General features: G+C 43.8%; 1 protein-coding gene across 5 annotated transcripts in view; it reads right to left on the bottom strand.

Annotated features, from left to right (window-relative positions):
• Positions 1-22,043, bottom strand: part of CENPC (centromere protein C) — a 137,800-nt gene extending 115,757 nt beyond the window's left edge. For 3 of the 5 annotated variants that reach the window (XM_075929261.2, XM_089778176.1, XM_075929262.2), the window contains exons 1-10: positions 21,901-22,043; positions 17,815-17,861; positions 16,091-16,155; positions 15,672-15,769; positions 9,557-9,647; positions 9,170-9,455; positions 8,292-8,495; positions 4,223-4,641; positions 2,260-3,148; positions 718-756 (exon numbers count right to left, since the gene is read on the bottom strand). In XM_075929261.2, the coding sequence (XP_075785376.2) occupies positions 718-756; positions 2,260-3,148; positions 4,223-4,641; positions 8,292-8,495; positions 9,170-9,455; positions 9,557-9,647; positions 15,672-15,769; positions 16,091-16,155; positions 17,815-17,861; positions 21,901-21,915 (2,153 nt within the window). In that variant the 5' untranslated portion in view covers positions 21,916-22,043. The remainder of the gene's footprint in view (positions 1-717; positions 757-2,259; positions 3,149-4,222; positions 4,642-8,291; positions 8,496-9,169; positions 9,456-9,556; positions 9,648-15,671; positions 15,770-16,090; positions 16,156-17,814; positions 17,862-21,900) is intronic. The other 2 variants (XM_089778175.1, XM_075929263.2) reach the window with 2 other exon arrangements.
• Positions 22,044-26,186: the final 4,143 nt, after the last annotated feature.

Raw genomic sequence — 26,186 nt, 5'->3', positions numbered from 1 at the left:
TGCGCCTCTGCCCACCCCCCACAGAGACGGTGCTGGAGGGAACCGGCTTTTAAGCCAGCTCCACCCAGCACCAGCTCCTGCTCTCCCACCTTGCTGCCTCTCTCTGATAGAGGCAGCAAAGGCGGGCGGGGAGGAAGCGACTAGTCGAATCACCAGTCGACTATCTGATAAACATATGTGTATCGGAGAGTTGACTAGTCAACTAGTCACTTACACTCGTAGGCAGAATGTCTGTACTTGAGGGGCTTGGATGGCGTGGTACCTATAGAAGCCCTCAGCACGTTGTAAGTAATGCAATGGACTTGGCAGACCATTTTGTCCAAGCAACAGAAATGTCTGATTGATAAGCAGCTGGGACCCACTAGAAGCCCAGAACAGCCATAAAGAGAAAGTTTTGCACTTGCCCTCAAGAGACTCCTGACCTAGAAGCAAGTCGCCACACAAACCTTTCTAGCTAAACAACTGCAAAGGTAACTGGAGCCACTGAGCCACTGCTCTAGAGCCTTATTCTATTCTTGCTTTAGGGGAAGGAAGTGAGTGGCAGCTGGGTCCATGCCTATTTGATTTGGGACCAAGGCAATGAGTCTTAGAGGGGAAGAAAAAGCAAAATCTTGGTGATGGCTCATTTATCTAGTGAGAAGGTTTTGCAACCCTGCTACTGTTCCTAGCGCTAAGAAATATTAAAAAGGCAATTCTACACACAATAAAGGAAATTACCTGCTATGACTCTTGTTTCTCTCAGGTGCAGGAGAGATCCTAGAAAAGATGCAATGGTTAGTAATCTTACTGAAAGTAGTGATAGAAATGTAGCCGTGTTAGTCTGGTGTAGCTGAAACAAAATACAGGACTATGTAGCACTTTAAGACTAACAAGATGGTTTATTATTAACCATCTTGTTAGTCTTTAAAGTGCTACATAGTCCTGTATTTTGTTACTGAAAGTTAGTAATTCTTCATAACATGGAGGGGCATATGGAAGGAGTTTTAGAAGAATACGGATATAAAATTAGAGGGCAGAAGTTATTTGTCTGAATCAGAGAGAGGCTTCTTCAGCTATAACAACAAATCATAAATTAGTACTAACTTCACTGAAAGCAAATATTGTTCAAAAGTAAATAGGACATGTACTACATTTGATAAAAATAATTGATCAAAGTAACAGATTCCTTTTTTGGACTAGGGAGGTAAACGAGTGGTCGAATAGATGATTAACCGATAAGCCTAGGCTTATCAGTTAATCTTCTCTACTACTCCAATTCTGCTCCCCCCCCCCCCTTGCTGCCTCTGTATCAGCAAGGAGGGGGAAGCAGGAGCCGGTGCTGAGGGGAGCCAGCTTAAAAGCCAGTTCCCCCAGCACCGGTACAGCTGTCTCCTGCTGCCTCTACCAAAACCATCCGCACAGGGTGAGGGGAAAGGGCAAGGGAGGCTGCTGCAAAGCAAGCTCTGCCCACGGCTCCCCACGGACAGGTTGCTTCATGGCAGCAGCCCGTCTGCAGAGGGTCCAAGCTCCCTTCCCTGCAGGGGCTCTGGAGCAGCCTTTGTCTGCGGGGAGCTCAGATCCACCACGGACAGGGCCTTCTGCCAGAGCAGCCTCTGTCAACAGCCAGCCCAGGCCTCCATGGACAGAGTCGGAGTAAGAAGTCCTCCAGCTTGACAGTAGTTCGACATTATTTCAAAATAACTGCCAGCTGCGTACACGTGGACTATGTTATTTCGAAATAATGTTGCTGCGTAGACATACCCTTAGTCTGTATCTGCAAAAACAATAAGTCGTCCTGTGGTACCTCAAAGACTAACCCAATGGGTTTTTGCCCACAAAGGCTTATGCCCAAACAAATGTTAGTCTTTAAGATACCACGAGACTTCTCGTTGTTTTTAAAAGTACAGGTACACAAGACAATAAAAAATTTAGAAAATCATGAAGTAATTAAAAAATACCCTTTTATACCTTATTCTAAATATATACACTTCAAAATTAATTTCACAGAAACTACACGATAATATAAAATTCACTGTCTGAATCTGGTACTACAACATCATAAGACAGAGCATTAGGCTCCCATTGCAACAAAATCCTGGATGTCAGCCCATGGTTCGTAACAGCTTTTTAATTATAATACTTCATTTATCTGCTTATTACTTACTTATGGAGTTATAACTGTATTGCATATTGTAATTACTTAATAATGATGTACCATTGGCAGAAAATGTTTAATGAACAATTACATTGTATTGTATATTCATTTAAAAAAAAACCTACTGTGATCGGCAGGCATTACTCTTTTTTTTGTATTTTGTTTTCACAGATGCATTTGACTTCTTGTCTTTTTGTTCTGCCATGTTCTGGTCAGAAGAATCCTTGTGAACTGTAGTATTCCCAAGTTCAGCATTTTCAGAATGTGAACAATCAATCATATCTGTTCTTTGATTAATTTGAGTAGCTGTCTGCTGCAGAGATTTAGCGGAGGCTTTTTTCCTTTCACCAGTATTCTCTGGATAGTTTATGAGATTCTGTAACGGTTCTTTAGATTTTGCAGGAGTTTTGATATATACATTACCAGAGGATTCTAGTGAATGAATGACATTTTTAAGTTTGACGGACTGATGGGATTTATGTAATATGGGAGTCTGTGATTCCTGTTGCAATGAAGGGGCATTGACTTTGTTTGACTTTAAAAGCTCCCTTTCGTTGACCTCCTCTATAGGCTCACTGTCAGAACTCTCCCCTGAGATTAGCACCCTTGTTTTTCTACTAGTGGATTTAAGGGCAGATTTTCTAACTTTGTTTCTTTGGTTTTCTACCAGTTTTTTAGACGATGCAACTTTTGAAAGTTTCTGCTTAGCAGTTTGTTTTTTGTGGGATGAACATAGAGCAGTTTTTAAAATAGAGCGGGGAGGTTCTGGAGAACTATGATCCTCTTCTGAAGATGCAATCTTTTCTTGAGGCTGCTCAGTAGTATTACAAGGTCCAAAGGAATCTTCATGAGCTATTTCTGTTGGCTTATGTTGTTCTGTATCGGAAGTCTCTGTGTCTGATTCGGAAATTAAAAACGTGAATTTTTTGGGCTGTATCTGTTTCAGGACCGGGGACTTTTTTTCATTTGGGGTTCTTGTGGATCTCTGTCCATGCGTATGCTTTTTACTCTCTTCTGCCAACATACAAAAAAGCACATATTAATTCATTTCCTTTTAAAAAACTGCATGAATAATTTATATACACAAAACTATATTATATTAACAACTGAAATATCATCCACACATTTTTCTCTGGTGGGTGGTTTTTACTTAAGGCTCCAAAAGCAGAAGCAGCACCTTCTGATGTGTACTCTGCATACAGTTGTAAATATTCAGTGTACCACATTTAGTTCACCTACTGAGCCTTAATCTAGAAAAAGTTGCCGCAACTTTTATCCTCACTCAACTGCTTCCCAGTCAACTTTAAACTCTTCCTGTTAATTAGCTCTATCCCGCTATTCCTTGTAGCTCTGTCTCACTGTCACTTAAATGCTGATTCCCTGCAGACACAACACATGTCATACAACCTTAGGGCTGGAAGAGAACTCAGGAGATCATTGAGTCCAGCCCCCTGCCCAAAGCAGGATCAATCCCAACTAAATCAACCCAGCCAGGGCTTTGTCAAGTCAGGACTTAAAAACCTCTAGGGATGGAGATTCCATCACCTCCCTAAGTAACCCATTCCAGTACTTCACCACCCTCCTACTGAAATATCTCTAACTCCTTCCCACAAAGTTGGAAGTGAAACACAGACGTTACAGTCTTCCTTATTTGCCTTGAAAATATGGAAGCAAGTAATCACTGCTACCTTCCGATAGCACCACACTATTGCCTCTCTTACTGCCATATGCACACACCGCACATTTCTCAGTTGATCCCTCCATCTCAGTCAAAGGTCTCCCAATTTGCCTTCCAACTGTTGAATAATCATAAAAATACTCAGAAAGAAGGGGACCTAAGAATATTTTCCTCTGTTGCCCAATAAAGCATCCCCTGGAATAAATCAAAACATTCCCAAAGAGATCATTAATAGTAGCATCATTTTAAACCAAAACAAAAAATTCAGTTAAGAACAGGCAAATCAAAGGTAGAAAAAGCTCTATTGCTAAGGGTTTTTTTTAGTCATAATTCAATTATCAACATTTGCCTTTGCAAGTATAAATATCCAATGATTCTTTACCTCGATTGTTTTTTTCTAAATGACTTACCTATGTGAGGACCGCTTTGCCTTACAGATTTAAGAGTATTTTCCTTTTTTTCAGTCAAAACTAGATTTACATCCAAAGAATTTTGTGACTCGTCTTGTATCCCTTCAGCAACATTACATGGATCCATTTTCGACTGTTCCATTCGAGTCTGTTTAACGGTTACTTCATTCTGTGCCCTTCTATCCTTGCGTTTCTTGCTTTCTCGTACAACTGCCTTTTTCCTTTCAGAAGGTTGAGGTTTTGGCACAGGCTTTGCTAAAGCCTGTTTCTCTACTTTTTTGTTCTTTTTTGGAATTGAAAACCAGGATGTAAAAGAAAAACCATCTGATTCATCAATTAGAAACTCACACTCATCTTCCATTCCTAAATCTAAATCTTTTACAGGAGAAGGTGATGCCGGTGGTATTGAGCTTGAATGCCTAAGGATAAAAGTACAAAAAAGGGTTGTTTTCTCATGTAATTTGGTTCAGAAAATAAAGAAAATAGTTTTGAAAATGAATGAAACAAAATATTGAAAGAAAGATACATGCCTAGAATGTTTTAGGTTATTTACCAACTATATAATATCTGGTGAAAATCACCAATAATTTGAGCATTGTGCACCTGTACAATTTGTCCTTTTCACATATTGGCACAACAATCGCTTTCTTTCAGTCTGTTGGAACTTCCCCAGTGTTCCACGAATTATTGAAAATCAGCATTAATGGTCCAGCAATCTGCTCAGCCAGCTTTTAAAACTCTTGGGTGAGAGTAATCTGCACCTACTGATTTAAAACTGTGTCTAGCTTTAGTAGCTCTGTTTAACATCCTCCTAAGACACTAATGGTAAAAAAAAGCTGTTAGAAACACTACAGTTGAATGGTTGGAAGTTGGAATCATATCATAGAATCGTAGAATCAGAACTGGAAGAGACCTCAGAAGGTCATCAAGTCCAGCCCTCTGCTCTAGGCAGGACCAATTCCAACTAAATCAACCCGACCAGGGCTTTGTCAAGCCAAGACTTAAATACCTCTAGGGATGGAGACTCCACTACTTTCCTAGGTAACCCATCCCAGTGCTTCACCACCCTCCTAGGGAAATAGTTTTTCCTAATATCCAACCTGGACCTCTCCCACCACAACTTGAGACCATTGCTCCTTGTTCTACCATCTGTCACTACTGAAAACAGCCTCTCTCCATCCTCTTTGGAACCTCCCTTCAGGACGTTGAAGGCTGCTATCAAATCCCCCCTCACTCTTCGCTTCTGCAGACTAAACAGGCCCAACTCCCTCAGCCGCTCCTCATAGATCATATGCTCCAGCCTCCTAAACATTTTGGTTGCCCTCCGCTGGACCCTCTCCAATGTGTCCACATCCTTTTTGTAGTGGGGGGCCGAGAACGGGACACAATACTCCAGATGTGGCCTCACCAAAGCCGAATAAAGGGGAAAAGCCACAGTAAGACTGAATGGAAAGGAAATAATGTTAGCATTCATGGACTACAACTGCTTTTTCCCCATATACAGAACAGAAATATGTATTGTACACTTCTGCCATTTTTGCATTACTGCTAATAATTCTACCATTTTTATATAAATTGATCAATACACCATTTCTAGGACTTTTTTCCAAGCATGTCCTTAACTCTGATGGCCATATATTTCTTCTTTATATCCTTCGCTTCCTTTATCAACTTTCTACCATTCCTACATTCTGATTTATATTCACAACTATATAACAAATGGAAGTAAGGAGAAGTTAATATCACATTTTATAGCGGCCTTCATTTCCCTTCAAAAGTTGATCCATGTTTTAACCAGTATGACCTTTTTCATCAATTGTGGATTTTGGGCACCTTAAAAGCACTTTGACTGCTATTATTTCCAATTACCATTATCATTCATTTACATTTTTCTGATTATTTTTACTAATGAGGTGGATTGCTTTAATACATAATACAATATTAATAAGATACGGTTTAAATTTGTTGCTACAGTACTTCAAAAAGGAATCTGAAGAACAGCTAGCCAAAAACTCAAAAAGTAATAGCAAAATGTTTTTTAAGTACATCAGAAGCTGGAAGCCTGCTAAACAACTAGTGAGGCCCTTGGACAATTGAGATGCTAAAGGAGCACTCAAAGATGATAAAGTCATTGCGGAGAAGCTAAATGAATTCTTTGCTTCAGTCTTTACGGCTAAGGATACTGGGGAGATTCCCAAACCTGAGCCATTCTTTTTAGGTGACAAATCTGAGGAATTGTCACAGATTGAGGTGTTGTTAGAGAAGGTTTTGGAACACACTGATAAATTTAACAGTAACAAGTCACCTGGACTAGATGGCATTCACCCAAGGGTTCTGAAAGAACTCAAATGGGAAATTGCAGCTCTATTAACTGTGGTTTATAACCTATCCTTTAAATCAGCTTACTTACCTAATGTCTGGAAGATAGCTAACGTGATACCAATATTTAAAAAGAGTTCTAGAGGTAATCCTGGCAATTACAGACCAGTAAGTCTAACATCAGTACTGGCCAAATTAGTTGAAACTACAGTAAAGAATAAAATTGTCAGATACATAGATGAAAAGAATTGTTGGGGGGAAAGTCAACATGGTTTCTGTAAAGGGAAGTCATGAGTTACTAATCTCCAAGAGTTCTTTGAGGGAGGTCAACAAACATGTGGACAAGGGGGGAGCCAGTGGATATAATATACATAGATTTCCAGAAAACCTTTGACAAGGTCCTTCACCAAAGGCTCTTAAGTAAAGTAAATTGTCTCGGGATAAGAAGGAAAGTCCTTTCATGGACTGATTACTGGTTAAAAGATAGGAAGCAAAGGGTAGGAATACATGGTCAGTTTTCAGAATGGAGAGAGGTAACTAGTGAAGTCCCCCCCAAGGGTCTGTCCTGGGACCAATCCTATTCAACTTATTTATAAATGATCTAGAGAAAGGGGTAAACAGTGAGGTGGCGAAATTTGCAGATACCAAACTGCTCAAGATAGTTAAGACCAAAGCAGACTGTGAAGAGCTTCAAAAAGATCTCACCAAACTAAGTGATTGGGCAACAAAACAGCAAATGAAATTTAATGTTGATAAATGAAAAGTAATGCACACTGGAAAAAATAATCCCAGCTATACATACAATATGATGGGGACTAATTTAGCTACAACTACTCAAGAGAGAGATCTTGGAATCATTATGGATAGTTCTCTGAAAACATCCACTCCCTGTGCAGCGGCAGTCAAAAAAGCAAATAATGTTAGGAATCTTTAAAAAAGGGATAGCAAATAAGACAAAGAATATCTTATTGCCTTTGTATAAAATCATGGTACTCCTGCATCTTGAACACTGCATACAGATGTGGTCACCTCATCTCAAAAAAGATCTATTGGCATTGGAAAAGGTTCAGAAAAGGGCAAGAAAAATGATTAGGGGTTTGGAACGGGTCCCATATGAAGAGAGATTAAAAAGATTTGGACTTTTCATCTTAGAAAAGAGGAGACTAAGGGGGGATATGACAGAGGTCTATAGAATAAGAACGTAAGAGGGCCATACTGGGTCAGACCAATGGTCCATCCAGTCCAGTATTCTGTCTGCCCACAGTGGCCAATAAATCATGACTGGTGTAAAAAAAATGAATAAGGAAAAGTTATTTATTTATTCCCACCATATAAGGGGTCACCAAATGAAATTAATAGGCGGCAGGTTTAAAACAAACAAAGGAAGTTTTGCTTCACTCAGCACACTGTCAACCTGTGGAACTTCTTGTCAGAAGATGCGGTGAAGACTAGGACTTTAACAGGGTTCAAAAAAGAGCTGGATAGATTCATGGAGGTTAGGTCCATCAATGGCTATTATCCAGGATGGGTAGGAATGGTGTCCCTAGCCGCTGTTTGTCTCCACATGGGTGACAAGGAAGGGATCACGGGAGGATTACCTGTTGTGTTCTCTCCCTCTGGGGCATCTGGTATTGGTCACTGTTGGCAGACAGGGTACTGAGCTAGATGGATCCTTGGTCTGACCCAGTACGGCCATTCTTATGTTCAGACTATGTTAATTACTTGCTAAATAAGTTTTACTTCACTGCACCTTTTTTCATCAGTTCCTGTTGTCACAGCCATCAAGAATGCTGAGGAAAGCGACTTCTTTTTCTGTTCAGAAGGTACAGAAGAACATTTTGTTCTTTTCTCTGGAACTATCTTCTCTTGTGTTGTTACCTGGGGACCTTCCGACCTTTGAATTTCCGTCTGTCTCTCCATAATTGCTGAAGTTGCTTTTTCATCAAGACTTAATCTACATATAAGAAAATAGTTTTTAGATCTGATACTATTAATCTCTAAATGGACTTTAAGTTTCTCCAGTTTACATGATCATATTTTAATAACTTTTTAAAGAAAATGTCATAAAGTTCAGATCAAATATTCTAGCAAGCAACTTAAAATTTAGGCTTCCAGGTGATTTTTTTTTTTTTAGCAAAGCTACATTTCTATTTCCATGACACACTGATGTAGAGTCAAACATTAAGTTCTTTTATGTCAGAGACAGCAGTGCGGGGCAGCAGGTAGCTCCCCAGAAGCCAGTGCACCCTGGGAGCCAGCTCCCCACAAGTACTGGCTCCTGCCTGCCACCCTGCGCTACTGCCTCTGTGTTAGAGGCAGCAGCGCAGGGCGGCAGGCAGCTCCCCAGGAGTTGGTGCACACAAAAAGCCAGATTTTAAGCCGGTTCCCCTGCGTGGACCAGCTCCCGCCTGCCACACCACTGATACGGAGGCAGCAACACAGGGTGGCAGCTGGCTCCCCAGGAGTAGGGCGAGAGCCTGCATGTAAATGGCACAGTTATACACTCACATCCCTATCCAATACTCACTTGTCTTTAATTTAACTGTGGGCACTGAAGACTGCTGTACTTGGAATTTTAAAATATTTTTAAATATTTTTTCTGTAGATTTAGCAAGTGAAGCAACTTACAAGTGTACAGATGTTTCTGCTTCCTCAACAAGAAGAACGGGTGATCCAGTGATCTCGTAATTATCCTCATCAGCATCAAAGATGCCAGCAGGGACTGGTCTTGACCTTTCAACATCTTTTAATATACTATTTGTTTTTTCATTAGTACCAACAGGATCACCGGCATCAACAAAGTCATCTTCACTTGAGTTTTTATCTTCTTTTAACACACACCTCTCATTTTTGTTAGAATTAACTACGGCATCAAGTATTATAGGTGTCTGATGGGCTTCAGTTGACTGTCCTGCTATAGATATTAAATAGCATTAGCTTTATCTCAGAAAGGGTAAAAATCACAAGAAATAATTACCACAAAAAAATTCATAATGCAACGTTAATATCACCCACCTGAACTGCTGACTGATTTTACTGGTGATGCAACTACAGAGGATGTAGAATTAAATGTCTTCTTCACAGAGTTAAATAAACCTGAATTCAGCTGAAATGTTTGACAGTGAAGAGTGGGAGAGGTAGAAAAGAAAAGTTTGCTATGATATAGCAACAGTAAAAATATCAACAAATATAAATCTTTACATCATTATTTTCTCATCATAGTCTTTTCTAAAATCATTTAAAAGCAGATTCTCAAAATAATTTAACACTTAAATTTCCAGTCTCTTAAAATGGTCAGTACTGTGATAAATTAGAGTAATTATGCCATTGCAAACCTCTCTAAGATTCAATTCTTAGTCCTGTACGACACTGGGCAAGTTCTTTTTTTTTTTACATCAACATAGGTTGATGGAAGTAATTGATTTAAATGACTATTAAAAAAAACCACTCGCATCAATCACACTGAGACTCTGTAAAATTAGTTTGAAAACCTGTGCTACTAAAACTTTACTTTATCATTTAATCAACTAAACTACAAATGCTTAGGAGTATCATTTGATTTTTACAAAACTGCTATAATAAAAAAACCTAAAAAATTCGGAAAATTAAGGTCCAGATCCTGCAAATTCTTAAGCAGGTAGTAACTTTGCTTACTTCAATCATTCCACTTAAATGTAACTGATAGTATCTTAAATGTAACTATTTGGGTGTGTAAAATTGGGCATAAATGGTTCCAAAATCAGAAATTAAAATTGCATATTAAAATCTTATTTTAGTGCCATAAAAATCTGTGTTTAAAACAAAACTACTTTATAATGAAAATACAATACATTAAATAAATTGATACATTAAAAAAAAATTTAACATAGCATCTGAATTAATCTCCTAAGATTCAGATTCAACCACGTAAGGGCGGGATTTACAAAAACAGTTAGGAAATACAAAAGCAAAAGTCCCATTGACTTTGAAATAGAAATCATGATGGGCTGTTACCGCCTGGCTAAAGCATTTCAATTTTATTGGCTAGTTGAAGTTTAAGTGTACCACAAGATGGCATTGGTTGCAAATATGGCATGGGCTATTTATTGCCTTATTACTTTTTGCTTGGGGTTTTTATTTTAGGGCTATCGATTAATCAGTTAACTCAGACAACTAACTTGAAAAAATTGTGATTAATCATGGTTTTAATTGTTCTCTAAAAGGATAGAACAAGTGAAATGTACAGGCAGTCCCCGGGTTACGTACAAGATAGGGACTGTAGGTTTGTTCTTAAGTTGAATCTGTATGTAAGTCGGAACTGGCATCCAGATTCAGCTTTGCTGAAACTGACCAGCGGCTGACTACAGGAAGCCGGAGGCAGAGTTGCTCTGCCCCGGGCTTCCCGGAATCAGCCGCTGATCAGTTTCAACAGGCTGAATCTGGACGCCAGTTCTTACATACAGATTCAACTTAAGAACCCCAGGTGTCCCCAAGTCAGCTGCTGCTGAAACTGATCAGCGGCTGATTCCAGGAAGCCCGGGGCAGAGCAACTCTGCCTCGGGCTTCCTGTAGTCAGCGTTGGTCAGTTTCAGCAGCAGCTGACTTGGGGACGCCTGGAGCAGAGCAGCTTGGGTGCTGCTGGGTTGCTCCAGTAGCGCCGCTCCTCAGCACTACTGGACCAACCCAGCAGCACCCAAGCTGCTCTGCCCCAGGCGTCCTGATTCAGCCGCTGCTGAAACTGACCAGCAGTGGCTGAATCAGGACACCTGGGGCAGAGCAGCTGGGGTGCTGCCGGGTGGTCCAGTAGCGCCCAGAGCGGCGCTACGGGACCAACCGGCCGTGCCCCAGCTGCTGTACCACAGGCGTCCGGAGCAAAGCCGCGGAGCACGGGGCCAGCGGGACAGCGTGCTCCGTGGCTTTGCTCCCCGTCTCCCTGGTCTGCTGCAAAGCCTCAGAGGACGCCGGCAGCGGGACAGCCTAGACGCACCGTGGCTGTCCCGCTGCTGGCGTCCTCCGAGGCTTTGCTCCCCGTCTCCCTGGTCTGCTTGTCTCCAGCAGACCAGGGAGACGCGGAGCAAACCCCGTTCGTAACTGCGGATCTGACATAAGTCGGATCCGCGTAACTCGGGGACTGCCTGTATTAAATATTTTGAATTTTTCCAACACTTTCAAACATATTGATTTCAATTACAACACAGAATACAATGTGTACACTACACACTTCATATCTTATCACAAATGTTTGCAGTTAAAAATATATATTTGAAAATGCAGAAAAGAAAAATATTTATTTTAGTAACAGCACGATTAACTGTGACTATTTTTAATCATGCAATTAATCATGTTTATTTAACGGTGTGATTTTTTTTTTCATTATTTAACAGTCCTAGTTTTTATTACTCTCAAAATATTACATGAAGTCAAAATATTACATGAAGCCCTGGACTTGTATTTTTCAGCATAGATAATCATGTTAAATGTGAAACTTCTTAGTATAAGGAAACCTAGATAAAAATTTAAAACTCCATTAATCAGTAAGAAGCTAACTAAAGTGATTTACTTTAGTAATTTAGGATGCTGGTAAAAAGCAAAGGGATGTAAAAAAGGTTTAAAAACAGTGAGTGTGTAAACATAAAAATCCTAGCTGTTATACAGTTAACCATTTTGGGGGGGATCTACAGCCGGGTGGGACTAGGGAAGGAAGGATGGTGAGGGATGCCCCCACGGCTCCCAGGGAGCTGGCTGCTGCCCTGCACTGCAAACTCTGCAGTATAAGGATCTTGCAGCACCTGTAGCACAGAGCCAGCAGCTGGAAGTCGGTGTGTGCCAGGAGCTGGCTTACAGTATAAGCCTGCTCCTGGCTGTCTGCCCCGCTCCTGGGGAGCTGGCTGCCGCTCTGTGCTTTGGGCTACTTGTACTTCAGTCTGCCATGCTGAGCAGCAGTTGGCTCCCCAGGAGCACAGCTGGCAGATGGGAGCACTAGGAGCAGCTTATAACCCTCTCTCCCAGCACACACCAGCTCCTGGCTGCTACCCTGCTCCCAGGGAGCTGGCTGAGCTTTGGGCTCTGTGGTATAAGCCTTATACTGCAGAGCCCATAGCACAGGATGGCAGCCAGCTACCCAGGAGCGGGACAGGCAGCTGGAAGCCATTGCACACCAGCCCGCAGACCAGAAGAGTTTAACTGTAATGGAAATCAATAAGCTGATGCTTATCAGTTAATTGGTTAAATTCTTACATTTCCTTCTGCCAACATAAATAAAATGTTTTAAATTTTGGAAAAAAATGTGAAGATGATTAAAATGAATATCATGACTGTAAAAAGATATAAAAAAATAGACTTTTATCACTCCTGCTATGCATCCCAGGTCGTCAGAAGTAAAATAAGGAAAACCTCTTTACTCAGTGGTGCTCTGAGGATAAACTGATTAGTATCTGTAATACAGCTGAAAAGCATATCAATAGGACCCATATAAAAATCTAAGTAGACCACACTCAGAGATGTACTTGATCAGATTAATTATAGGCCCATAAGAATGGTCTATCTTAGTTGAAAACTGAAATATACAGAATGTCAGTAACAAGCAATGTGTATGCCTGTCTAAAAGGAAAAAACAAACCACACAACCCAGAACAGAGTCTCAGAAGAAGAGCAACTGACTTAGGCTTGCAGTGCTCAGACTGTACAGCTCAAAGTTACAGTGTAGACATTCAGGATCAGGTTAGAGCCCCGGCTCTGAGACCCACCTTACTTACAGGGTTTCAGAGCCCAGGCTTGAGCCTAAACATCTAGATCAATGTTCCCTCTTCTCCATCCATGTGCGGAATAATTTTTTTTCAATTTGCACCGACACAGGTGCACCATCACTACAAACAAAAACCTAACTGAGGGTGTGCTGCTGATCAGCTGGGAGGAATTTGAATCTCTCGAGAGTGGCCACACAGGCTCCCAGATTACAGGGAACACTGCAATTGTTTAGCCCATAGTTCAAGCTCTATAAGCACAAGTAACCCGATGCAACCAGCTATGAGTGTTTTACTACAAGTATAGACACACCCCAAAGCTGTGTCTAGACTACATCCCTCTGACAACAAAGCGCCATTATGCGATTATGCAAATGAAGTGTGAGATATTTAAATCCACGCTTCATTTGCACTTTCAAAGTGCCTCATTTATAACCCTCTGTCGACAGAGAATGTCGTCTAGACACAGCGCAAGAGCCTGCAGCTTGACCCTTTTGGCAGCGGAGACTACCTAGGACAGATGCAATCACAGGACAAAGCCTGCTAGAATGCCATATACCCTACATCTTATATAGAAATAGTTTATCAGTTGTCATACTTCAAAGACCCAATTATATACTTACATTTGATTACTGGGAGGTACAACACAAAGAAAGATCTAACGAACATAACTGAATTCTTTTACACTGGCACTCAAGCTAGCCCTACCAACCAGCTGCGGATGGGCAAGGCATCATTCACTGCTTTTTGCAGGGACTTTTAATTGTAAAAGGTTTAGCGGGACCAAAGCGGAAGCTGGGAGTGACAAAAACACAGAAGGCTGAACCAGAGAGACTACCAGGAAAAGTTATCAGGAATGAAAGCTGATAAACTATTATGAGAAAAAGTATGGAGCAGGGAGATGTACAACCTTTGTAAGAGACTATGCCCAAATTATTTGCCTTTGTTGTTATGGTAAAACAATGTTGTCCTCTGTTACAGAAGAGGGATAAATTATGCCACAAATAAAGAAAATGTATAAGCTGTAGACTTATAGACTCATAGACTTTAAGGTCAGAAGGGACCATTATGATCATCTAGTCTGACCCCCTGCACAGTGCAGGCCACAGAATCTCACCCACCCCTCCTAGAATAATCCTCTCACATATATCTCAGATATTGAAGTCCTCAGATGATTGTTTGAAGATCCCAAGATGCAGAGAATCCTCCAGCAAGTGATCTGTGCCCCGTGCTACAGAGGAAGGCAAAAAACCTCCAGGGCCTCTGCCAATATACCCTGGAGGAAAATTTCTTCCCGACCCCAAATATGGCGATCAGCTAAACCCTGAGCATGTGGGCAAGACTCATCAGTCAGACACCCAGGAAAAATTCTCTATAGTAACTCCTATCATCCCACCATTGCCTATTTACCACCGATAGTGAAAGGTCAATTAGTTGCCAAGATCATGTTATCCCATCAAACCATCCCCTTCATAAACCCATCTAGCTTAATCTTGAAGCCAGATAGGTCTTTTGCCCCCACTACTTTCCCTTGGAAGGCTGTTCCAGAACTTCACTTCTCTCATGGTTATAAACCTTTGTCTAATTTCAAGTCTAAACTTCCTGATAGCCAGTTTATATCCATTTGTTCTTGTGTCCACATTGATATTGAGCTTAAATAATTCCTCTCCCTCTCTGGTATTTATCCCTCTAATATATTTAAAGAGAGTAATCAGGTCTCCCCTCAGCCTTCTTTTGGTTAAGGTAAACAAGCCAAGCTCCTTGAGTTTCCTTTCATAAGACAGGTTTTCCATTCCTCGGATCATCCTAGTGGCCCTTCTTTGTACCCGTTCCAGTTTGAATTCATCCTTCTTAAACATGGGGGACCAGAACTGCACACAGTATTCCAAATGAGGTCTCACCAATGCCTTGTTTAAGGACACTAACACCTCGTTATCTCTACTGGAAATACCTCACCTAATGCATCCCAAGACCGTATTAGCCTTTTTCACAGCCATGTCACATTGGCGGCTCATAGTCATCCTGTGATCAACCAGGACTCCGAGGTCCTTCTCCTCTTCCATCACTTCCAACTGATGTGTCCCCAGCTTATAACTAAAATTCTTGTTATTAATCCCTAAGTGCATAACCTTATACTTCTCACTATTACATTTCATCCTATTACTATTACTCCAATTTACAAGATTATCCAGACCTTCCTGTATAATATCCTGGTCCTTTACTGAATTGGCAATACCTCCCACTTTGTGTCATCCGAAAACTTTATTAGCACACTCCCGTTATTGGTGCATGTATAAAACTTCAAGAGGTGCATGTATAAAACTCTGTCGAATGACGACAAATACATATTTAAGGGAAATAGTTCCCCACACCAAACAGTTACATTGTTGTTAAGACCACTCTCTCACCTCTTTGCTCAGTAATAAATCTTTCGTTTGCTTTAAAATGACAGGGGTTGAGCAATATGTTATACTTGGAGAATGTATTGTAGAATCACTAACACAACCTAAAAAGAAAAAAAAACAATGTAACAAGATAAAGGGAACAAATACATAGCTTGTATATTTTAAAAGATATGATTTACTCAGACCTAATGAGAAAAAAATTCATTCAACAGGAAAAGATATGGTTTATGTAGGAGAGGTTGCAGTTCTCATATATTTTTAGAAAAATCTTTACACATTTTGCATTATGATATGGACTTGCTACATGAAAAATCAAACTGCTTATACAACCAATCGCTTTCCACTAGGCATGATTGAGGAGAGTTTTCTGACATGCTCATAAATTAAAGATACTAATTTACGGATAAAAGTTAGATGCTTACTTTCAAAACAGTCTTGAATAATTTTCAGTGCATTTTGGCCTGGCTGTACATTAATCTGTTCTTTTCTAGAGGGAAGAAGGAAAAAATATATTTAAAGCATCTTTTGCTATAAAAAATTACTACCTAAAATTTGCATGTAGCCTGTTTCTCTCAGCATATGCAGAGTAAGCACAATGGCTGATATGATATAATGGCTTTTACATTGACATCACATCACTATTGATATTAGTTCATAACTTCTGTACATTTTTGGTTTTCCAAGCTTAATTTTCTGCATGATGATAAGTTTAGCTTGCTTTCTGAAAATTCAAGAGACAATAGTTCAACCAATATTGAGTATGAGGGGCATGAAAAAATGTCTTCTTCCCGCAAACCAAAATGGACAACTTTGTTTTACACTGCCTTACAGGTGACATGCCCTCATTGGGTAATAAAGCCAAGAGAATAGGAATAAATTGGTTTTTGGTATGAATATATGTTACAAGTTTTTAAAAATCAGATCTTAGGCAAGTAAGGTAATTTTTTCACTAAACTAATAAGTGTGCACCTAAAAGTAGACTCCCCAATATGCATGCCTGACTTAGCTGTATAGTAAGAAAACAAATGTATTGCTGCAAATTGGCAGAAACATCTGTAAATAGGAAAAGTGTTTATGCAAAAATTGTAAGGTGTGAAAGGACTGAATAAGATCCCCAGTGGAAACTGCAATGGAGGAATAGATGGAGGAACAACTGCAGAATATTAGGCCTTGTCTACACTACCCAATAGATCAACGGGCAGCGATCAATCCAGCAGGAGTCAATTTATCACATCTATACTAGACGCGATAAATAGATCCTCAAGCACTCTCCCATCGACTCCGGTACTCCACCAGATCAAAAAGCACAGGCGGAATCATTGGGAGAGCATCAGCTGTTGACTTAAAGCAGCAAAAACACCATGGTACGTAGCTCTAAGCATTTTGACTTCAATTATTCACATAGCTAAAGTTGCATAACTCAGATCAATCTCACATAGTAGGGTAGATCAAGCCTTAAAGTGCACTAAGGCCAATGAAGTATACATGAAAATTCTGTGAAGTGTTTTATCCAGTAAACAACCTATGTGACAGCAAGAGAGGGATTCTTATTTCCTGCAATGCATTCGACAGGTCATCTCTGTGATGCCTAGCCAAACATTTCTAGTTGTGGAACTGAAAAAGCTATGTTAGAAACACTATAGTTGCATGGTGTAAATACTTAGAAGTTGGAAAAGGCTGGGGTCTGAGAAGGACGTATCAATAGGCCTCGTCTTCACTCACCCTTTTACCCACATGTAAATCAAAGGGATGCTGGATGGGGTAATGCAGTAGCTCAGAAGCAAAAAGCAAAATTAAGGTTCTGTACACAATCTAAACGCTGGCATTACCTGACTTCTGAGTGAATAGTCAGACATTTGCTTGTCAATGTCCACCTTCTAATATTCTATTTAACTGAGGATCACTCGATTGACCAAAATAATCAGGAGGAAAAAAATAAAATGCTTTCAGTAAAACTATTTTAGTATTTAACATTTTAACTTCCACATATAAAATAAAATATTCACTTAAAATAAAAACACTGAACTAATCCGATAACCAAGTTAAAAGAATATAGCTGATATACTGTAGTTCCTATATTTATCTACTAATATAGCACAACATAACTGTCACAAGTGGCCAGAATCTACAAATTAAAATTAATTACCCTTCTCCATAGCAAAATCTTGCTCTGTAGTCATTTTTTAAATGATTCTGTAAAAAAAAGAAAAAACTAAAGTCAATTTCTTACCATCAAACATGATACCACTTGAAAAAGAAAGGGAACTATTCAATTAATTATTTGTTTCTTGAGTACATCAGTTCAGAGGATTCCCAGAATTAGGTTTTGTACTGATGTGAAACAGGTAAGAACTCCCTGAGCTAATTTTTTTTTCCCCTCTACAGTGCTGGTAAATATACCCACACATGTATACCAGCAGCTAATAACTTCGCTTACCTCTAAAATAAGCATATAAAGCATGGAATCTGACTGATTTAATTACATGGCTCACATGACATTCAGGTGTTCTAAGTTTTCATTAAAAAAAAAAAACTTTCTAGTCACCATGACTGTGGAAATACCTTTTGTGAATGAACTGGAGCCATGTCTCCCTGAGTCTGACTACCTGATACAACGACAGAGGGGTAAACTCCTATATCTTTTATTTATCTGACTGGAGCATCTACTTAATACTGACAATGACATTTCATTTTAAATTGTTTAGTCCAGAGGTTCTAAAAGTGTGGGTCCCAGCCCATGGGAGGCGGGAGGAATGGAGAAACACTCAGAGGCACAGAGGGATCTGGAGAGGGAGTGCCACCCCAAGCTGCTCCATTGCCTGCTCTGTGCCAACCCTACCCACAACTGCAGCCCCACCTCCTGACCCTGTACCAAGTCTTGCTCCCAGCCTTAGTCCACAGCTGCAGCTCCACACCTGGCCCCTGGCCATGGCTGTGTTTCTGGCCCCAGACTCACCCTCAGCCTGGGCCCCCTTATTCTTATCCCATTCTCCCCCTTCTTTCCCCATGGGAGCTGCAGCCCTGCTCCTATCCCTGAAGGATTGAGGGTGCTACTCTCAAAAGTCTGGGGACCAATGGTTTAATCAGTGATCATTTTAGTGGATGGAATGAAGAAGGGAGGGGAGTGATGCTCATTGGACTAGGAACTAAGAGGGGGTTGATGCTCTCCGGACTGAGTACTGTTTGTAGCCAAGGGGAGGCACGGGAAGCGGCGTGGGCCAGGCTGTCAATTCCAGGGGCTCCCCTTGGTTGCAAAAAGTGAACCGGAGCCAATGGGAGCCATCAGGCTCCGTGGCCGTGGCACCGGTAAAATAACACACCGGGGCGGGCTAGTTAGCAGGTTTCTCAAAGTGGTTTCACAAACCACTTCGAGAAACACTGCTCCAGCAGAGCACCTCTTCCTGGCCACCCACCGGACGGTTCACAAATACTCCATTTAGCCTTCCCTTCTAGCAGCTGCAATGTTACCCACTGTCCAAGTCCCTAAAACCTGCACTGGCCCCTCACTAATTCGTGTTAGACAGCTACAGATTCATGCTAACACCTTGATTCCATCTAAATTAACACAAGACCCTTTGTCAGGCAACTCTTGGATCAGCCTCTTCAGCGAGTCTCAGACTATCACCGGGTCATTCTGTTGACAGGCAATCTTCCCTCTGGTAAGTCAGTTCTCCTGGACAATAGTCAGCCAATTGTACAGACTGATTCAATGTCATGGGAAGGACCATCTATTGTTAGGCCTTTGCCGCCAACCTCTAGAATTCACGTCCAGCATCGAGGTAACAGAACAGAGAAGATTAAAAAAATGGATTCTGCAATCTGACACAGATACATATAAAAAGATCCCACAATCAAATAGGATATCACAAACTGATCCCACAAATTGTCACAGGAGCAAATCTTCAAAGACTTTTACCATGCCTCACCTACCAATGCCAAACCACAAAAAGCTATTTTAGAGATTTGAGCTTGAACAAAGATACAAACTGTTTCAAGACTAGGGATGTAAAGTCCCTGTTAATCAGTTAAACGTCATGTTTAACTGGCTAACCACTTAAACAGGGCAGGTGAGCTGGAGCTGCTCCCACCACGGGGGCAGCTCCGGAGTGCCCTTACCTGGGCATGCCATGTTGGGCCCGCTTCAGACAGGGGCTGCTCTGGCCAGGCTGGTCCACTCCCCACCAATGAGGGGCTCCACTATGCTTGAGTGGCTCCTACCCCACATAGACAAAGCTACCGCTTAACATGAAGCACTATTCTTCAAGCATCAAAACCCAATGACAACACAAGAGGTGATTCAAAGCAAATAACTGTAGGACCAGAGACTTGACCACAAGTCTAGGTTTTGGCCAGGACCCCATGCAACAACAAAACCCCAGGACTACACAGTCAAGAAAAGCAGTAGCAGTGAAGTTGTTGATGTCCAGAACAACAGATCACTAAACATTAATCCAATTTACAGAAGGATCAAAAACAAGTTCTCTCTTAAATGAGAATGAGCGACCACAAAGTTATTTGCCCAATACATGGAACCAACTCTGGTAAAATCAGAGAGCAGGACCCAGTAGCAGAGATGTAGCTCCAGCAAGGAATTCCATTACTTGAAACTGGTCACAAAGATATCACTTGGGAAAGTTCTGAAGGAAGCTGGATTAAACGTGAATCTGAGGGCATGTCTTTGGTATGGGCTGGAGACAGGCAGTGATCACGGCAGTGGGGATGGATTTATTGTAGCTTGTATACAGGACCACCAAGCACTTTCCTGTCAACTCTGGTACTCCACCAAAATGAGAAGCGCAGATGGAGTCAGCAAGGGAGTGCCAGCTGTTAACTCTCAGTAGTGAAGACATCATGGTAAGTAGACCTATGTACGCCAATTTCAGCTACACTATTCAGATCCTTAGATCTATTTCAGCAACTTAAATCCACAACCCCCAGCAGTGTAGAGTAGGCCTGAGTGTACAGATAGTGCTACTTCAAAGCCATCGTTAAGATCTAGAGCAGATTCCCCATCACAGTAGAAGCAAAAAGTCTGAAGAGTTAGAATCCCTATGAAAATGGTATTGACAGAAAATTTTCCTTATTGCTGTTTGTCATAGTCCTTAGATGACCATGTCTAGGACCTGCTACCAGAAAAGAGAAAGGGGATTATTTAACATTTGAGATGCTTTAGCACCTGAGGAAAACAGCCTGGGAAACTTTAAACACAACAGCACAAAGTTGACACAATATTCAGCCACTTGTAAAACTCAGTTTGACAGGTCACCATGTATCACAGTGAGGAAACCGCCTAACAATGGTGGTGTGTGGAGAGATCAAGTGTGAACGCACACTGAATACAGATGGCAAAACAAGCTACTGGTAATTGATCTGAAAACACAAGTAGAAAGCATTTCTCTGCCTCTCAGAAGGAATACTGAGCCTGCCCTGCAGGATAACCAACCCCCCAATGGGGAGCTCCTGGGCACTACTGTAATACACCCAACAACTTCCCCCCCACCTCATCAGGGCCTCCTGGGCACTACCGTAATACACCTAATAGCCCCCGCCGGGGTGCCCGGGCACTACCGTAATACACATAACAGCCCCCGCCGGGGTGCCCGGGCACTACCGTAATACACATAACAGCCCCCGCCGGGGTGCCCGGGCACTACCGTAATACACATAACAGCGCCCGCCGGGGTGCCCGGGCACTACCGTAATACACCTAATAGCCCCCGCCGGGGTGCCCGGGCACTACCGTAATACACCTAACAGCCCCCACCGGGGTGCCCGGGCACTACCGTAATACACCTAACAGCCCCCGCCGGGGTGCCCGGGCACTACCGTAATACACCTAACAGCCCCCGCCGGGGTGCCCGGGCACTACCGTAATACACCTAACAGCCCCCGCCGGGGTGCCCGGGCACTACCGTAATACACCTAATAGCCCCCGCCGGGGGTGCCCGGGCACTACCGTAACACACCTAATAGCCCCCGCCGGGGTGCCCGGGCACTACCGTAATACACCTAACAGCCCCCGCCGGGGTGCCCGGGCACTACCGTAACACCCCTAAGCAATGACTGCCCGGCAGGTCCCCCCCATGGCCGCGCCCCAAACCCGCCCTGCCCTGGAAACCGCCCAGCCGGTGACAACTGGGAGACCCTCCCCCGCCCCCCCCAGCCCCAAGGCGGGGGCTCGGGCCGCGGCACCCCCGGCTGCTTCCCGCCCCGCCCGCGCGCGCGCTCGCACCAGCGGCTCCGCCATGTCGGCTCCCGGGCCGCTCCCGGCGCCCTGGCAACGCGCGCGCGAGCACCGCTCCGGCTATTTGAAAACTCGGGGGCACGCCCGCTGCGCACGCGCACTGGCCGAGGCAGGGGATGGGAAACGCTCATTGGTTAGAGGGAGCATACGTCACAGAGCGCGACTTCCGCCCACACGCCTGTGGTACTACTGCGCTTGCGCACTAGCTCCCCCCCGCCCGGCCTCATTCGGCGGGAGAGTGCAAAGACCGTGAACGCGTCACGTGACCCGCCTACTAAGCGGCCTGCCTTGCCCACCTCACCAGCCCCGCCCCTTGGGCACAGTCCCCTGCCTGCCTCCCGCCACTCAGCCCCTGCCCCGCCCCCTGGGCCCCGCCCCCCCGTCTGCCTCGCGCTCCTGAGCCCCTGCCCCGCCCCCTTGCACACCCAGCCCTGCGCCCAGCCCTGCCCCGCCCCCTTGCACACCCAGCCCTGCACCCCGCCCCCTTGCACACCCAGCCCTGCTCACCTGCCCGTGCCCCCTTGCACACCCAGCCCTGCCCCGCCCCCTTGCACACTGTTGGAAATAATTCTGGATGCAGGTGAAAACAAGCGGAGGATTTATTATACACCAGCTGATGGAGTGACAGGCAGGGGTTACCCGTGAACATGGTTAATTAACACAATACAATAGGTTATATAGTCAGCAGGTGGACGGAGGAAAAATGATTTGCTAGGTCTAGCAGCAAGACAAAATGAGCACCTAAGCCAATAGAACTAATAAAGATGACATAATATCTCCGCCCATTGCAAAATAACTTATTAATATCCAGGTGGTTATTGTTCAAATGCCAAAACATGTCAGCAAAACAGTAATAACATTTTAGTGTGCATAGATGATATTTCTATAGCAGGCAGGTATGGCTGTGAGTTGGTGCAGCGCTTGGGTCTCCGGCTCATTATCCAGGAATGAAGCAAGACAGTTAAGCAAATTTTCTGAATGTTAGCTTAAGAAAATGTGTTACGTTACCAACTGGGACCGTGTCCGAGTGTTTTAGAACGTGGTTGCTATGGTGCCCAGAGTCTTTTACTGCCTGCAGCTCTTATCCTGACTGTGGTGTTCCCAGGCTTGATCCCAGGATGGAGTCATGCTGTTTAGAGGCCTACTAGCACATTTAGGGCTGCCTCAGTTTACCCTACACACACCCAGCTCTGCCGCTCGGCTACGCTCCCCTGCCCCGCCCCCTTGCACACCCAGCTCTGCCACCCGGCAACACTCACCTGCCCTTGCTCCGCCTCTTTGTACACCCAGCTCTGCCGCCCGGCCACACTCACCTTCCTCTGCCCCGCCCCCTTTGCACACCCAGTTCTACCGCCTGGCCACATTCACCTGCCCTGCACAGCCAAGCTTCCCGCCTCACCCCCTTGCACACCCAGCTCTGCCACTCGGGCATACTCACTTACCCCTGCCCTGCACAGCCAGGTTTTCTGCCTCACCCGCTTGCACGCCCAGCTCTGTCACCCGGGCACACTCACCTGCATTACACACCTCGGCTGCCCTGTGCTACCAGGCTCCCTGCCTCACCCCCTTGCACACCCAGCTCTGCCAGCCAGGCCCATTCACCGCCCTGCCCCCTCAGACCTAGCTCACCACCTAGGCACACTCATCTGCCCAACCTTCCCATCCCCTCCGCCCAGCCCTGTCTTCCTACACAGCCAGTCTCCCTCCCTCCCAGCATCTTGACTCACCAGGCTTTGTTTCAGTGCACACCCATTCCACATGCCTGTGACCTAACATAGCTGTAAAATGCGCACCCACACCTACCCACCCACAGCCCCACATATGCTTTCACCTCTACTTCCCCCCAAGCCTCCCCCCACTCAACCATCCTCCTGCTACACAGCCGTCATTCCTACCTACACCCATCCTTATAAACACACACCACTTCCTTGGGTGTTCTCACTCACCTGTTTTTACTTACACTATCCCCTTGTGCACACCATGCCCTTGTGCACCAGGCATTCACATATCATCCTTTTGCAAAGCTCCTAGTTGTACACACCCTCTTGTTGCACCGTCCATGCTAAGCTAGCCTATCTTGAACTCTCAGTCCATCCTGCCGTCCCTCTGAACAGTGGTAAACAAGCGCAGCAAGTCGTGCACCAAATCCAAAGCTAGAAACCTTGCTTTTTAGACCCAATACCTGACCTCCTCAGACAGTGGTTTACAAACCAGCTATCGAATCCCCGGGTGACTGAATCAGCCCTCAGGAGAAATGTGGTTAACAGACTGTGGTTTTCAGCTCACAAAGGTGAGCGAACCTTATACGATAGGCACTGTGTAACAGTCTTGTTCCTGCATATTGGCTTCTTAACATGGGACGAGTGCTACTCTCGCTTTGAGGCCCATGTTTTTGTTATTACTTATATCACACCTACAGGTTTATGCTGGGAATTGTGTTTTTCTAAGTGGAGTAACATATGTGGTGCCCATCTCTAGGTATAAGGGTCTGGTTTTTTTTTTTTAGCAGCGCTGAACACCCATCACTCAAACAGATTCACAGAAGCTGCTGCTACATAGCCCTGCTAAAATCTAGGCTACTGGTGCCAGAGGTGAGCACTTAAAAATAGAAGCAGCAAAGGCCATTTTAAAAAATCTGGCCCATAGAAATTGGAGAGACAGAGAGGGTGTGTCATTTGACCATTTTGGTCTTTTTTTGGCAACCAGCTAGGTAGACTGCTTGTGGCAGACGTCATATGTTCCAGCCTGCAGTGGTGAGTATTTCCTCTTTTTCTGGTTTACAGTACCTCTCTTGTGGTCAGGGCTGGCTTATTTTCAAATGTATGCAACTATCAACCAGGCACCAGCTCTGTTTCTACCATCTGTATCCATTGGTGTAATTCTCACACAAGCACATCATGTATTCAGATAAAGGCAACTTCTCACACCTTATAAATATAAACGAGTGGTCCTATGGCACCTTAGAGACTAACAAAAATAGTGTAAAATCATGAGCTTTTAGTAGGAAAACCCACTTCCTCAGATGAATGGGTTTTACCAATGAAGGCTCATAATTCTCTATATATTTTTGTCAGTCTCTAAGGTGCCACAGGACCACTTGTTTTTAAGGTTACAGGCTAACACAGCTACCCCTGAGAGGCCTCAAACATTTTACTTTTCTTATCCCAGAAACCTGTATCTGCCTTCGCTTAAAAGCGTATGTTATAATGGGATTTGCATACGTAGCTGTCCAGAGAGACATGGCAAATATTTCAAAATAAAAACAAAGTCTAATTTCAAATCTTAGCACGGAAAGGCTCAACTTTTTGTCTGAGGCCAGAGCAGCTCCTTGGAGTCCTGCCAGCAGCCAAAAATAGCTGGAGTTCAGTGTCACTGTTGTGCTAGCCCTGGCCTGCCTTCTAAACTGGAGTTTAAAGGGCTCAGCAGAGCCATTATAGCAAGTTCAGTGCCATCCAAAAAAAGACGGTGACCTGGTCCATAAAAACCTTTCGAAACTGTAGTTCTTAGAGGTGAGTTGCACATATCTATTCCCATCAGGTGTGTGCACCCACCCATGCACAGTTGCCAGTAGATTTTTCCCCTAGCAGCTAGCCATAGGGTTAGGTGCCTCCAAGAATGGCACCAATACGGCGCATTGCCAGCAGATCCAGAGAAGTGATTATTTCCCTTTATTCGGCTCTGGTGAGGCCACATCTGGAGTATTGTGTCCAGTTCTGGGCCCCCCACTATAGAAAGGATGTGGACACACATGAAGACAATCCCAGTGTTCTCTCCCGGAGGCGTTTGCTTTGGAGGATCTGCACCAGGCTGCCAGCGAAGTCCATCTTGACGACCTCTGCCGGCGCCCAGAATCTGGTGACCTGACTGCTCCCCAAGTCCGAGACGTGTCGACGTCCTGCAGGTGAGCGGTGCTGGAATGTTCCCTGCGATGGGGGTGATGCCGCTGTGGTGAAGCAGGATGGATGGGTCCTGAGGCAGGCATGCCCCTAGGACTGGGCGCCGCCGGGGCTGGTGTGAGCAGCACCAGGAACGACAGGATCTGCTGCGCAGCCTGGAGAGCTTTGGGCGCCGATGACTCCTGAAGCAGACAGAGTCTCTCTTCTGCGTCCCGGCCGGGAATGGGATGGGCTGCACCGCTGGGGCCCGTCTTTCCAAACAGGGAGCCCAACACGGGTCTTAGCCTGTCCTCCCCCTTACAGGGAGCGGGAGACCAGTGTCTACCTGCCTTACTGGGTGTCTTGGCCGCAACCACAGGTGGGGCTCAGTGCTGGGCG

Source organism: Pelodiscus sinensis, chromosome 4 (genome assembly GCF_052426305.1).
Source record: "Pelodiscus sinensis isolate ZL-2025 chromosome 4, ASM5242630v1, whole genome shotgun sequence".
NCBI lineage: Eukaryota > Metazoa > Chordata > Testudines > Trionychidae > Pelodiscus > Pelodiscus sinensis.
The sequence above is the reverse complement of the archived record's forward strand: the minus strand, read 5'-3'. Positions and strand labels throughout refer to the sequence as shown.